Source organism: Ovis canadensis, chromosome 2, assembly GCF_042477335.2.
Source record: "Ovis canadensis isolate MfBH-ARS-UI-01 breed Bighorn chromosome 2, ARS-UI_OviCan_v2, whole genome shotgun sequence".
NCBI lineage: Eukaryota > Metazoa > Chordata > Mammalia > Artiodactyla > Bovidae > Ovis > Ovis canadensis.
This window is the reverse complement of record NC_091246.1, coordinates 14,293,527-14,310,045: the sequence shown is the minus strand read 5'-3', so window position 1 is coordinate 14,310,045 and position 16,519 is coordinate 14,293,527. Positions and strand designations below refer to the sequence as shown.

At 40.3% G+C, this 16,519-nt stretch overlaps 1 protein-coding gene across 2 annotated transcripts in view; it reads right to left on the bottom strand.

Moving 5' to 3' along the window:
• TMEM245 (transmembrane protein 245) overlaps positions 1-16,519 on the bottom strand; it is a 79,658-nt gene that overhangs the window by 62,176 nt on the left and 963 nt on the right. For both annotated transcript variants that reach the window (XM_069575500.1, XM_069575499.1), the window contains exons 2-3: positions 8,481-8,598; positions 6,888-6,989 (exon numbers count right to left, since the gene is read on the bottom strand). In XM_069575500.1, coding sequence (XP_069431601.1) covers positions 6,888-6,989; positions 8,481-8,598 — 220 coding nt within the window. The remainder of the gene's footprint in view (positions 1-6,887; positions 6,990-8,480; positions 8,599-16,519) is intronic.

Genomic DNA, 16,519 nt, shown 5'->3' with positions numbered 1-16,519 from the left:
CCTTGAAGTCCATTTACATAAGGTAGCCAGATAAAGATGACAGAACAAGTTCGTCTTGTGGAGAAACGAAGAAGCTGGTCTCTTAGAGGACCGAGGTAGAAAAGTTTTCCTGGAAGACAAAAAAACCAAGTGTAAAGACACAAAGTCAAGAACAAGCAGAGTGTACTATTCAGAGATCTCTAAGAAGTCCAATGAGCATGAGACACAGGGTCCAATGATAAGGGCGGAGAGACAGGGGGATGCAGGAGGACATGGGAGCCGAGGACGGAAGGGCTCATACTGACTATGCAGAGGCCGGGCAGCTCAGTGACTGGGGTCACAGTGAGGAAGCAAGACCGCCCGGGTGCAAACCTCAGCTCTAGCCCTTATCTGTCGGATGACAACAGGCAGGTGACTTAGGATCTAGGTGCCTTAGTCTCTTCAAGTGTCAAATGTAGCGTATGTAAATTCCTATCTCATGTGAGAGTTAACTGAAACAATACCTAAAAAGTGCTTAGAACAATGCCTGGTAGGCAGGACTTAACAGAAATTGACTCAATAAATGATACTATCGTCACCATCATCTATATCAACACTGTTGGCTTTAACAGGATAAACTACAAGCAAAGCCACTAGCACTCCTATAGTATTTGCCTGCACCTCTCATCCCCTTTCTGCTTTATATTACAGCCATTTCCCTAAGTCTTATCCTTACATTTTTAGATCTCCAGAGTTGTGAAAAACATCTTACCATACAATCAGCACTAAAAAGCTTGAGGAAAAGTTAAGACCAACAGATTAAATCCTCACAACTAGGGCTTAAAAACTCTTTCTTCAACTTGCTGATGTCACTAAAATATACAATAAATATTTAATAAATCTTAGCTAAGTTAATGAACACAATGCAGTATCATCTTAGTTAACACACAAAGGACTCAGCAAAGTTTCAGAATGCCTGAAACTCCACAAAGCAGCAAAAGGAACAGCACACACAGAAAATCAGCAGATTTGAAAACTAGGGATGTAAGATTTGGCAACTGCTCTTACTCATCGAACAGATATGTACTTAAATGACTTTTGTCTAGTAATATCCTTCTGCATTTCAAAAACCCCAAGGGTTTGGGCAGAGAATTGATAAACTAGACAGAAGAATGCCAGGACTGAGCATCTAGGCAGTCATGGTACTGGGAAAAAAGCCCTAGCTAAAAATAAGCACACAGACGGAGGGAACATAATCTTGAGACTCAAGGACTATAAACAAAGAAAGGAAAGAGCATCCAAGGTTTCAAGTGTCAATCCACCCAGGGACTGGGCCAGTATTAACTGGAAGCCCAAAGGGCAGGAACCCACACAAATCTAAATAAGCAAGCCACCCACATTAGCAGCCTAGCACCAGCGGACAGAAACTCATGGTCTGGTATATAAGAAAAACATCACATGTTCAGATATCTGTAGATATGGCTAAATCAACCATGGGCAGAATAACTGCTTTTTTAATAACAGAGGCAAATATATTTGGAAGCGGTCTAAATAAGGAGAAACTGGATCTAATTTTTTCTCTTTCACAGGGCTAGTTGAAGTTTCCGGGAATACCTCCAAAGATGCTTACTGGAAGGAGGCCCTTTATATCAAGTAGACTCTTCCCAGCATGTAAATAAAGTTCCCCTTGAAGACGGCTTCTGTTTCCATCACAAGTGTGGAAAATACATCTCCTCCTCAGTGGCTTCTAGTACCACTTCACTGCAATAAGAGCTTGGATATGGACCACTAGGAGTATCTCCCGGTCTACGTAACTGAATTGAGGAAGGACAGATAAGCAGTAAGAAAATTTAGTTTACTCTTTTTCTTTTTCCAATTTGGGCTTAACTGGACAACACTTGTTTCTTCATATCACATGCTATCCCCAACAAGGTGACAAGGAAAGGCTTCCTTATCAAGATTATCTCTGGTCACTCATAAACAATGAGCAATCCCAGGAGGAGCAGGCCCAGGTGTAACTGTCTGTACATCTCATCCTGGGCGTCCAGGTATTTAAGATACATCTTATGTTTGTCTGCCTAGCTGCTGAAGAAGCACTTCTCATATTCATAGTAAATGGCCAGCTTTCTTCATCTGTAAGACAAGTATGGGGGTGGTGGTGGTTTAGTCACTAAGTCATGACTGACTCTTGCAACCCCATGAACAGGCTGTAGCCCGCCAGGCTCCTCTGTCCATGGGATTCTCCAGGAAAAAACACTGGAGTGGGTTGCCATTTCCTTCTCCAGTAAAACAAGCATACTTTTTAAAAAATATATTCATTTACTTATTTGGCTCCATCAGGTCTTAGTTGCAGCCTGCAGGATCTTTGTTGGATCACGTGGGATCTTTTCTTTGGGCTCACAGATTCTCTAGCTGTGGCGCACAGGCTCTACTTACAGAGCATGGGCTGAGGTACCCCACAGGATGTAGGGTCTTAGTTCCGTGACCAGTGACTGAACTTGCGTCCCCTGCATTACAAGGCAGATTCTTAACCACTGGACCACCAGGGAAGTCCCACAAACATAATACTAATCATACTGGAGTACTAAGAAAATTAAGAGAGATGGCAGGTTTTAAGAGCCTAATGGGGCCTCACCCACAGGAGACAATTCTGCTCATGCCCCTCTACTCTCCCAGGTCCAGGGAACACACCAAAGCTGGATCCCAGGCTTCTGCCAGGTAGGACTTCAGAGACCCAGGAGGCAGAGAAACCAGGTGCTATACTTGCAGTGAGCCACCAGGGCCAACATCAAGACTGAAGGAATGGGCAACTGCAACTGAGGGCGAGAGAGACAACCACTCAGCGATCAGTCGATACTGTTTCAGGCGGGCTGATGACTGTCAGAGGTGAAAGGAAAGCACACGGGGAGTAGGTGAGAGCCAATGAACTGGATTCAAATTTTAGCTCGAGGGGTCACCTGTGGGACTATGGGCAAGTCAGTTAACCTATTATTAAATGTCTTCACCCCAAAAAATGTAGATACTTATTTTGTAAGGTTGGGGAGGGGGTGTTGTTTTGTTTGTGGATTAAAAAAGATAGTACACTGGAAAATATGATAGACACTTAACATTTTTTCCCTACATTATCTTGGGGTTCCAAGAAATATCAAGTAAGTGCCCCTTAAGGTCTAAGAAAAAAAAGCATTGAGTAGGGCCCCTGGGTTCAGAAAGAACCACTGAAACTAACTCAGAAATGATCCATAAGAAGAGTTTTCTGGATCTGGGCCCTAAACAAATTCATGCTTTGAAGTCTGGTGACATTCAAAGGATTAAGTCTGTGAATCCAGTGAATCACAGACTGTATAAACCAGCACAAGATTCAAAGCTCAGAAGACACAAAGGAAAATGCTTACACAGGTGATGAAGATACAAGAGCAAGTCCTACAATGCAACAGCAGAAGGAATAAACGCGTATGCTGGCAGTAACTGAGGCCTCGCCGCACCTACTATATTACAGTGACATCTGCAGGAGGGAGGGGCTATAAAGAAGGGAAAGGTTGGCCCGACACGGCCTGAGTTCTGATGCCTACAAAAACAAGGTTCTAGGGGCAAGAGGGAAAAAGTACACAGAAATTTTAAAAAAAAAAAAGTTAAACAAATGTATTTTATGATGAGGAGTATCTACAGCAGAAGTCCATAAAAGGATTCTAAGTCAAGAATAACCTATTCTTGATTAGGCTGGAATGAGTGAATAAAACAAGGAAAACTGACATTTCCAAATCTGCTCTCAACATTTTTCTGTGTCTGTGATTTCCTTTCTTGTAACAGGCTAGGATACAAATACCAGAAATCTGGTTTGCATACTGGCACACAACTACCAGGTTTATGGGGGAGAATAATAATCACACAAATAGTCTATTTTCCCAAGCTCAAAACTTGGGTCTTAGGAACTCTGTGCTCACAGCTCCCTAGGCTGCCATCACAAGCTGACTAGAATTTACACAAGAGAAAATCTATCTGAAATGCTTGGTTAGACCTGCTTCATTCATATAACTGCAATAAAATACTTACTTAGCCATGGACAAAAGCAGTCAAAGGGACAAAATTGTACTCAAAATAGTAAAAACAGAACTAGCACAGGATACAGCAATTTCACTTTAGGGTATATATCTAAAGAGCATAAGAATGCTAACTCGAAAAGACATGCACCCCCATTTTCACTGTGGCATTATTTAGAATAGCCAAGACACAGAAACTTAAGGGCCCACTAATCATGGCAAACAGATGGGGAAACAGTGGCTGACTTTATTTTTCTGGGCTCCAAAATCACAGCAGATGGTGACTGCAGCCATGAAATTAAAAGACGCTTACTCCTTGGAAGGAAAGTTATGACCAACCTAGACAGTACATTAAAAAGCAGAGACGTTATTGTGCCAACAAAGGTCCGTCTAGTCAAGGCTATGGTTTTTCCAGTGGTCATATATGGATGTGAGAGTTCGACTATAAAGAAAGCTGAGCACCGAAGAATTTATGCTTTTGAACTGTGGTGTTAGAGAAGACTCTTGAGAGTCCCTTGGACTGCAAGGAGATCCAGCCAGTCCATTCTAAAAGAGATCAGTCCTGGGTGTTCATTGGAAGGACTGATGTTGAAGCTGAAACTCCAATACTTGAGCCACCTGATGCAAAGAGCTGACTCATTGGAAAAGACCCTGATGCTGGGAAAGATTGAGGGCAAGAGGAGAAGGGGACGACAGAGGATGAGATGGCTGGATTGCATCACCAACTTGATGGACATGGGTTTGGGTGGACTCTGGGAGTTGGTGATGGACAGGGAGGCCTAGCGTGCTGCAGTTCATGGAGTCGCAAAGAGTCAGGCACGACTGAGCGACTGAACTGAATGAAAAGAAAGAAAGAAAATATGATACACACACACACACAAATATTATTCAGCTATAAAAAAGAATGAAATATTGTTAACTGCAAAAGCATCGATGAAACTTGAGGGCATTATACTAAGTGAAATGAGTCAGATAAAAACAAATACTGTACGACCACATTTACATGTGGAATCTGAAAACAAACAGCAAGCTCACAGAGAACACTGGCGGCTGCCAGAGCTGGAGGCAGGGGGTGGGAACAATGAGTGAAGAGAGTCAAAAGGGACAAACGTCCACTTACGAAATAAGTAAGTCACAGAGACAGAATGTACAGCGCAGTGACTATTGTTAATCTTAACTAACTAAAGTTAATCTACCTTACCGTAGATGTGAAAGTTGCTAAGAGGGTAGGTCTTAAAAGTCCTCATTGGTAACCACGTAAGGTGTCAGATGTTAACCAGATTCAGTGTGGTGATATATACAAGCATGGAACCAGGGTTGCACACCTAAAACTAATATGATGACGTATGTGAAATATACCTCAGTTGAAAAAAAAAAAAAGGAAAAATCTGTCAAGGGGTTAAGCAGAGCTGTCTGAATCACTACTAGAGGAAAGGAGAAAAAGGGAAACTAAGCTTACCAGAGGAACAAGTGGAAACCACCAAACTTTCTATAGTAGTTGCCAAAACAGGAAGTTTACTTTGACAGATAACCACAGGAAGACAGGTTGAAAAAAGAAAACTTAGATAGCAAAATATAAAATTAAATAGAATCTTTCCTATTTTCCACTGTCACAGAGAGAAGTAAAATTTCTTTGTTTCAGGTAGTTATTATAAAACTCTAAACAAATATTTACGAACAAAAGATGTTTTACAGTTGTCAGACATTACTCAACTATCAAATAATAAAGGGTGATTTAATTTTAAAAACTTCTGTAAAGTAACTGCACAAATACACGAAAGTGCCACAAATAGCCCTGTGATTACTACCTTTAACAAACTAGTCTAGGTAAAGGTCACTTGCAACCAGGGTATCTCAAAAATAATCTTTAAAACAAGAGGGTATATCCAACATTGTAGTGGGAGTTGCAGCCAGAGCAATGAGGCCAAGATAAAAATAAAAGGCATCCAAATGTGAAAAGACGTAAAACTATGCAGAGAAATGACCCTACACATGCAAAATCCTAAAGAAGCCACAAAAACTATCCAAGCTAATAAACAGATTCACCGAAGTTGCAGGATACAAGATCTACAGGGACTGTAAATATTCATAACCTTGGATCTGGCATTGGGTTGTTAGGACACAACATGTGGAAATTAAGTGACATATTTCTGGTTAACCAATGTATCAAAGAATAAATCAAACAGTATCTTGACCCAAAGAAAACAGAAATACAACACATCAAAACTTACGGGGTACAAAAGCACTTCTAAGAGGGCGGTTTATAGCAAAAAAAAAAAAAAAAGATCTCAAATAAATAACCCAACTTTATGGCTAGCTGCTTAATGGGCACAGGGCTTCCCTGTGGGGTGATGAAAATGAACTGCTGCTAAGTCACTTTAGTCGTGTCCGACTCTGTGTGACCCCACAGGCGGCAGCTCACCAGGCTCCCCCGTCCCTGGGATTCTCCAGGCAAGAACACTGGAGTGGGCTGTCGTTTCCTTCTCCCATGCATGAAAGTGAAAAGTGAAAGGGAAGTCGCTCAGTCGCCTCCGACTCTTTGCGACCCCATGGACTGCAGCCTACCAGGCTCCTCCATCCACGGGATTTTCCAGGCAAGAGCACTGGAGTGGGGTGCCATCAGATGGAAGTAATGGCTGCACAGCACTGTGATAGTGCTAAATGCCACTTTAAAATGGTTAACTTTTATGTTACGTGAATTAAACCTCAATTAAAAATGCAAAAAGGGGGGTTGGGACATAGTTTAACGATCTAAAATATTTTAAACAAATTTATTTTCTGTTCAGAAAACACCACCAAAATAAAGCAGTTCATCACAGCATGTTTTTAAAATAAAGTTACTCTCCCAAATACTTCTTAAGAATAATATGAACAGTATGCCCTATTTCTTACCAGAAGACTCTTTTCCATTCTGTTTTTCATAGAGGGTGCCCACAGACATCAGGAAAACAATAACCAGGAATACTGGAATTCTCCATGCGCCAGCCAAGGATGCTGCAAATTATTAAGAATCAACATGTTTAGTGAAATAAAAACCTAGCACTTGCCTTTAAAAAACTCAGTTTAGTAGACTGACAGAACAATTCGGCAAAATATGTGAACAACACAACAGTTTCACAGGGGAAAAAAATTTTTTTAAAGGCCACCAGACAGCGGAAACCTCAATTCAGGGCTCCTCTCAGGAAATCCAGCCCTGCTCTGAAGAATGAGTCTACTTTTAAGGGGCATGATTCCTGAGGAATCAAGTCCATTCTAAAGCACATTCAGGGTTTAAGACCATCAAGCCCCACATCTAACCCCAGAATGACCTGCATCAGGCACAGAACCTTAAGTCATGGTGTCTGACTTGCACTCCTGAAAATAGCTGGCTGTGAATTCTACCTCTCAAGAAAGAGTGAAACAGCCCACAGGAGCACGGAGAAAAGCTTTAATGTAACCTAACAAGGGCCAAGGATCAAAAGCCATTTGCATTTCCCTGAGCTGGTCTAGAGCCTTAGGAACATACCTGCCAATCTCCCTCCTCTACCTTCTCCAAACTCAAAATGAATCCCAACAGATATTAGGGGATCTTGTTGAGAAATTCCTTTAGCATTCCAAGTCAGCAAGCTAGAAAGTTATGCTTTGTTCCTTATCAGATTCTGAGGGAAGACATACTTCCAATCAACTCTAGTTTTTTTCCTAACGATAAGCAGCTCTAAAAACTACTTCTAATAGGCTATCTACTACTCCAGGTTACTGAATTTTGTTTTTAAATTAGAACTTGATGTTTCCATATACTAAGACTTAAAGATAAATCAGTCCCTGAAAAATCACTCTACAACATCGTAGCAGCCTCTCAGATAACAGTGAAGGGTCTCAAATAACAGGGAACTCATTATTTTTAAGAGCTCTGACACTGATCATCCTTTATGTTAAACAGAGTCGTGTCTCTCTGAAGCTACTCCTTGCTCTGACACTTGCCCCAAATGGTTAGAGATCTGTTTAAACCACTGTTTCATAGAATCCTTCAAATACGTGAAATAGGCTTCCATATTTGATATCTTTCCATCTCCACCTCTCCCCTCCCTTGTAGCCCCACTGCTTTGCTCTTATGGAGAGTAAACATCTTTGGTTCCCTTAATAGTTCCTCTCACATGATTTTGAGCACCTCTTATCATTTTTGACTGCTTATCTATATCTTCCTTAAGTAAGACACTCAGAAACAGCCAGGATAGTCCAAGTGTGTTCTACTTTTTAAGATATATCAATATTTATTCTTAAAAGAACTTCTTGAAAATGGACATTCCGTATAATTAAAAGATATCTTAAAGTACAACATTTTCATTCAAGATTAATGACTGTTTAAGCCAGAACATTTTCAAACGACTAAAGAATTTTAAGTGCAACATGTAAAACTTCAAAAAATTCGCCTTCATTCACATGGTTAGCCAGTACTGACCTTAAGCTAGAGTTTCTTAGGAAAAAAAAAAACAAAAACAGACCCACCTAAATGAAAAAGCAATATAATCCAGACAGGAATTGACATTGCTCTCAAGTAGCGTTCAGTGCTTGCATTCCACTTGAATGAAACAGCCAACACATAGCCAACTACCAAGGTCCAGATCTTAAATAAATGAAATACAGACAAAGCTGTAAAATATATACATGTGAAATAAGCATACAATTATACAGAACTTGCAAGCCTCTCTCATCTAGCATGAGAGCTGTGGCAACACCATGGATGATGGCTGGTGGTACTAACAGAAGAGGGCATAGTTTCTCTTCCTTGTCCTTGATAAATCAAGTTTTGAAATAAACAGGTTTGTTTAATGTTATTATTAAAATCCCATGCAGTGATATTAAATATCTTTAACAAAAAATACATAAATACAGTTTCATTTAAGTTCAAAAGCTACAGCATGCACAAAGATACTTAAGATACTCAATTTTTAAGCCATGGATTTAAATTAAGAGCTTCACTGTGTGGAATTCTTAAAAGTTTTCTCTACAGATTAATGCTTACAAAAGAAAAGAGGAAACAAGTGGGAATTCCCTTGACAGTCCAGTGGTTAGACCCACACAATGGCCAAAAAGAGAGAGAGAAAGAAAGGAAGCTTTCCAAAAAGCAGCAGGTTAAAAGATTCAATTACAACCTATGAAAATATGCTTGTTACCACAAAAAGAACTTTTTGAAAGCTAAAAAGAAGGCAGGCAGCTGAAGTGTGACCCTGCTGAAATAACCTAGGTAACAGAAAGTGTAAAACTAGTCCAGAGTTACACACAGCTGAGGAAGTATAGCTGAAAAAAGTATTACCAGAGAAAGAAACAGGAAGATGTGAGAACAGAAGAACAGGTGAACCAGAGTCCCCTCCTCAGTTTTTCCCCACCCTAAAACTAAATGACTCGAAGTACTCACAAACCATCAATGTAGCTGACACAGAAACTCAAATAACCTCATACTTTAATAGAACACACACAAAAGATGGAAAGAATACATAAGCTAGAACAAATGCGAGCATCAACATTTTATTAAAATAACTTGAACCTTGAAAAAAAATAGACAAATTAAAACAAAACGAAACGAAAGGACTTTAAGCTGAAGCCCAGAGAATGAAGAAAAAAGAACTGATATGGTTACTACAAAAGACAGGGAAAAACTACCTCCTACTTTATTTTGATCAACTCTGTCAAAATACTCTTCAGGTCTAAAATATGTTTATAGCTTCAGACTTGACAATTCTGTTTGGGGACCTTATTAAATAATAATAAATTCTGAAAAAGGGTTAAATGTAAAAAAATCTTATCACCGTCTAATTTAGGACCTTGAAAAATTAATAACCTAAAGTTTCAATAACTGGGACATGGTTAACTCTGAAGGATTCATTCAATAAAATGTTATGCAACAATTAAAGCAGGCTTTTTTAAATAAAGACTACATAACTTAAGATATTAAGGAAAAAGCAAAATACAATAAACACATATGACAGGATTATATCTATTTCATGGTGGGGGGAAGGAAATGTACTAATAAGTTGTATTTAGGTGATAAGATTTTGTTTTTCCTTCTTCGGTAATTTCCCAGTTGTCTTTAATAAGCACTAATTCTTTTATAATGAAAAGGACACTAAAATATTCTTCTTCAAGCAACTAGTAAGATGAAATATTAAAGAGATCTAAAATCCCAGATGTATGAGCACATGGGAAGTGAGCCTACAGTTCAATTCAGTTCAGTTCAGTTGCTCAGTCGTGTCCGACTCTTTGCGATCCCATGAATCGCAGCATGCCAGGCATCCCTGTCCATCACTAACTCCCAGAGTTCACGCAGACTCACGTCCATTGAGTCAGTGATGCCATCCAACCATCTTATCCTCTGTCGTCCCCTTCTCCTTCTGCCCCCAATCCCTCCCAGCATCAGAGTCTTTTCCAATGAGTCAACTCTTCGCATGAGGTGACCAAAGTACTGGAGTTTCAGCTTTAGCATCACTCCTTCCAAAGAACACCCAGGGCTGATCTCCTTTAGAATGGACTGGTTGGATTTCCTTGCAGTTCAAGGGACTCTCAGGAGTCTTCTCAGCTGCCTCAAAAAAGTTCAAGCTTGTAGGACCACACAGATTTAACCCTGGGAATTTAGAGAATTTTGAGATAGGCTGGTAGAGCTCAGAACAAAATCTGTGTGTAACAATACACTTATATAGCACTTACCATGGGCTAGGCCTTGCTCTATATTAACACATTATATACATGAACTCACTTAACCCTTATAACCCCAGGAAATAAGTATGGCTATCATTCTCATTTTAGAGATGAAAGAAATTGAGACTTCAAAGAAGTGACTTGCCCAAGGTAACACACCTAAAACGTGAGTCAAGATTAGAACCTGAGGATTTGGGTCCAGAATCTACTTTCTTAACGTTAAGGAGAAAAAAGGGTAGTGCCAGAAAAATAAAGAGGAAAAGCTGCTCCAGTATTCACAAGGGAAAATAAAAACAGCTGATCTTGATGACTACAAATTTTTGAAATTTTCTTTAAAAATGATCCTCGGCAAATGGATAGTCTTTAGAGGTATGTGACACAAGCGTAATCAGCCCTGTTAATTAAATGCGCAGTCAGTAATTTAGATGAAAGACTAGAAGGCGTATTAGTTGAACTTGCAGATTACACAAAGTTGGGAATAGTGAATATAAATGATTCAAAAAGATATTCTGAAACTAGAACAATGGGCTAACCAAGTAAGATTAAATTTAATAGAGAGGAATGCAAAGTTTTGCTTTTAGGTTCAAAACTCAGCTATGCAAATACAGAATGGGAAGAGAATAGCTCATCAGAAGTAGAACTGGTGTGAATGCTTATTAGTTAAAGTACATTAGGGAAAGTGTTTCAGTGACTTGCACTATCAAATCACCTGGGCAATAAAATTCAGAGTGCAAAAAGAAATGGAAATTACAATACAGGAGATACAGATACAGGTGCAGGGTGTGGGGGCGGGGGGAATTGTTCAGCTTAGGAAAGAGAAGGAAATAACAAGATTCAACAGTTATCTTCAAATAGCTGCGGAAATGTCATCTGAGAGAGGCAACAGACAATTTTCTGTAGTTCTGAGAGCAGAAATCACAGGTGGAAATTAGGAAGCCACATATTTCAGCTTAATATGATGAATTTTTCGAATAAACGGATTGGGAGCAGGAGGAGAAGGGGGCAACAGAGATTGAGATGATCAGATGGCATCATCGACCCCATGGACATGAGTTTGAGCAAGCTCCAGGAGATAGTGAAGGACAGCGAAGCCTGGCGCTGCAGTCCATGGGGCTGCACAGAGTTGGACACGACTGAGCGACTGAACAACAACAAATCTAAAAAGGAAGTAAGTGACTATCACTAAAAGTTTAAGCAAAAGCTGATGGGGAAGACCAAGTAGGATAATGTGCCCTCAGTGAGAAGGTGAACCAGAGGATATGCTTTCAGATTTTAAGCCTATGATACTTTTCAACCCGTCTCTAACAAGTTTTTGTTTCTTAGCTGTATTCATACGGAATTAGTATCACTTGCACAGCAAGGAAAAAATGAGAGATCGCATACTTCAAATTTTTTAAAGGAAACTCATGGAGTCAGACACGACTGAAATGACTTAATACGGACACATGCATGGTCAAATCATAGCCCTAATCAGATCATTGTTTCAGATACTTCATTCTCCTTTAAAACCACTTTAATGCCTGTAAGAATTAAAGATTTTAAAATTAAAAAAATAAAAAAAGAAAAAGAAAAAAAAAACCACTTTATCCTAATTTGAAAACTCTGTTCTCTTCATGATGTGGCAACTTAAGAGTCAAGAATATTTCATAATCAAAGTCTTTACATGAGAAAGAACCTAAGCACTGAAAACTTTCCTCCTTACTGTTGCCAGGCAAGCAAAACACACCTAGAAGTGGGATGGGGCAGGCCTGGCCGGCTGGCTAATGTACAATCCCAAAGAGCCTTGCTGGCAGCACTACAAAACTCTTAGGATCTGTAAAACTGAATATCCAAGAACCCTGCAAGCATGCCAAGCCACTTCAGTCATGTTCAATTCTGTGCAACCCCATGGACTGTAGCCCACCAGGCTCCTCTGTCCATTCTAGTATTCTCCAGGCAAGAGTACTGGAATGGGTTGCCATGTCCTCCTCCAGGGGATCTTCCCAACCCAGGGATCAAACCCGTGTCTCCTACATTGGCAGGCGGGTTCTTTACTACTAGCACCGCCTAGGAATTCCCTGAGCAGGTTCTTTAAGCTCTCTAAAATGAGGATGATAATTAGACATCATTCAAGATAAGCCAACACTTCACACAACTAGGGCTGGGTAGCCCAGAGATGGATCCTGGTTTGTTCAAAGTCACAAAGCAAGCTACTGACAGAGTGCAGTTTAGAATTTACACTCCTATCTTTCAGCCACTGTTCTTTCCACCTTATGCTTCTTTATAAAGCAAAATGGAAACAGTGCAATCAGAGGCCATGGAGAAAACAAATCCATTACTACTGCAAAAACTGCAAATGTCTTCAAATGTTCTAACAATTCTGAACTAAAGGAGAGAGGAACACCCAAAACACTCCCAGCAAAGAAAAATGGTGGAGCAGGAAGGCTAGCTTTTTAGATTTATTCTGACAGTGCTACACCAAGTGAAGATGACCAGGATCCTAAGGACTGAGTTACACCTGAGTCTGGGGCAATAATTTTTTTTTCCCCCAGTGTTTAGAAATCACTAAGTCAATACAATATTTGAACCTGTTTTTTTTTTTACAATTGCCCATATTATAAATGATCAGTATTTCCCTTGCAGGTAGGATGGAGTACTAGGAGAAGAAAAGAGCTAGGAGACTGAAGGAACCCCAAAGTAAGGGGAAGAGAAACTGAATGGGAAGGATAATGTGGTAACAAATGAAAACACAGGTACTGAAGACACTACAGAGGAAAACGGGATAGGACTTGGAAATAAATGAACAGGTATAAAGATAAAAGAGAGACGACTAAGATTTCTAGATGACGGGAATTCAGGGGTGTCTGGGGGAACATGTGTGGGTAGTCCAACCCTGATATGCTTCTATTTTTTCCCCTAATAACTAAAATCAATTTGTACTAAAAAAAAAAAAAAATTTTACTAAAATATGCTCCTCCACAACATCCTGGAGGAAAACGTTTTAAAATCTTTAGTGAAGGTCTTGACGACAAAGGGCCTTCAACTGCTGATAGGTCTGTTGAGTAAGTACCATTTACTGAACGAACAGATCTATCTCGAAATCTTCCCACCTATGAAATCCATTCCTCTAACTTCACATGACTATTGTGAGAATGAAATAACCCACATGAAAGTGCCTACCAGTGAGTGGCAGATGCTCAAAAGCTGGATCTTAAATGCACGCACTGTCGGCTCTCCAAAATGTAGATTTGCTTAAATTCACTTTTCTCTCTACCTCGCCCATCCGTACCTCTCCCATCCATATTTCTCAGCAGCAGCAGCTCAAATTTTCAAGCTGTCTAGAAAGCATCAAGACTTTTTTTTTTTTTTTAATCACATGCAGCCCTGGTTGGGCTCACAAAATCAAACCATTGTGAACCATAAGATAGAAAAGTCCGAGAGAGGGCAAGCTGCCCGGTCACATGACCGACTTTCACTTCATGTCAGGCCTTACTCAGCACTTGGGACAGAGAGCTGAGGACTCCCTGTCTCTGCTTCCCAGGTACACTTTTAACTTTTAGCTCACCCCCATCTAACTACCTGCTCCTAAGGACTGCTTCAAGAAACACAACCGCAAGTTTCTCTCCAACTCGCATCAACCTCCAGGCTCTACTCCCTCAATTTAGGGCCCCCACCACTTCCAACTCTCTTTTAACTAACTCGTTCTGTGCCGTTTATAATGGGATTTTTATCCCTTCTTCCCATCACTTTAGCTAATCAGCTAAAATAATTAATTGTCTTTACTTTCCTTCCCCTCTTCTAATCTAGCTAATCTTGGTCCTCCTCTTCTGTTAATCCACAACCCATACAAATATTATGTAAATAAAATATAAGGAAGGGGTTTATCTTCAGTAAAAAGATATTCATAGCTATACACATTAAGCGGCAGGCACTTTTTCACAATTATTCAATTCCTCATCTCTTTCCACCATCTGTGAGCGACTGGCCCAAATGCCCCAGTTTCCATTAGTCATGCCAAATGTACCCAGGTATTCAATTCTAACTTCACTATGAAAATACAGCATTCATATATGTTAGGCCCTTCTTTCCTAATTTCTTACAGTTTGGTGGAAACATTACTTAATCTTGCCTACAGTAATTTACAATATACTGCAGTATCAATAGTCAAAAATGTTAGCAGGATCTATAAGTATGTCTGAATTTGACAAGATTGAATTTCCTGAGGATAGGAATCAAGTTATAGTAATCTTTATATTTCTTAACAGCATATAGTATTCTGCCTTTTATGCAAGGGGCATTCAATCAACTTAACTGAACTTAAAACAACAAGGTAAAGGAGAAGTAACGTCTAACTGCTGCTCCATGAATGTGAACCTTGGATTTGTTCAGTCTGAGTGCCTTTGGGATGATCACAGTCTCGGGACCTCAGAAACCTCTCCTGGAGAGTGGCAGGCAAGAAGACAATAAAGAGCAAAGTAACACTAGGATCACTCTCACCTGACAATCTACCCAGGAAGTGAAAGAGGGTGCTTCCACACCTCTCCTTCCTATCACAATTGAAACAATACAAGTTTCTTGGAGGCCAATGGATTTTGTCTGATCACGACGCAGTTGCACACACAGGCAGCGTCCCAAAATTATGGATGAGGTGCTCCCCAATACCTTGCTGGCCAATAACTGGTGGGTCTGTCATCTCCATGAGAATACGCTCACATACGAGAACATTCCTTGAACACAGAGCCTGTACCTTAATCCTTTTAAATCCCTCACAAAGTCCAGTACCTAATAACATAATTAACTTTTTAACTTTAATTGAGACGTTGCATTGATAGAGCTAGAAAAGACAGTTCTGGTATCAGTCACTGACTCTACCAATAACTTCAGGCAAGTTATAACCTTGCTTGACCGATAAAGGGAATTATTTTGCAACTTGAAATCAAGGTGCACTTAACAGGGACAAAAGTGAATAAGTTTATTTTTAGATGGTACTGCTTCTTAATGAAGTAGCAGTCTTATGCATTAAATATCCACTTATTTTTTGTCACCCCCAGTGAAATATCCTAAAGGAAATCAACCCTGAATATTCACTGGAAGGACTGATGCTGAAGCTGAAGCTCCAATACTTTGGCCACCTGCTGTGAAAAGCCAATTCACTGGAAAAGAACCTGATGCTGGGAAAGACTGAAGGCAGGAGGAGAAGGAGGAGACAGAGGATGAGACGGCTTGGCAGCATCACTGACTCAATGGACACGAGTATGAGCAAACTCAAGGAGACAGTGAAAGACAGGGAAGCCTGGAGTCCTTCAGTCCACGGCGTCACAGAGTCTGACACAACTTAGCAACTGAACAACAAAGTGAAATGTTTGGATCATTAACTGATCTACAATCTGGCCTGATTTAGGAAACGTGTCACCAGATTATCCTTGAAATCCCTTCCAACTCTAAAGCTCCCTGATAATCTAAGAATAACCTCAGGAGGATGGAGGAATCACAAATATGCCTTTCCTTCTCAGTCTGCTTAAGAAATCCAGGTGGGAGGAGATGTAATGTCTCAGAGCAATCCCTGTACAAGGCATAAGGAGTTCCCAAGAAGAGAATGTGGCAAGAAACAGGCCCACGGGGCTCAGCACCTAGGTGCCTGGTGAAAAGTGTACCGAAATCACCTGAACTGAGGCAGCTCTGAACTATTAAGAAAGATTTGCTCCAGGACTTGAGAAACTTGCATCAACCAGTCCCCTCTTTGTCCTAACAAGACTGGTAAGAAGCCACCTCTCCTGTCTGTAGGATGACAGATTGGACTAGGACCTCTAAGGTCTCTTCCAGGATAGTCCCACGTGAGCAGAACTGAAGATGCTGAGCACCCCCTCTCCAAG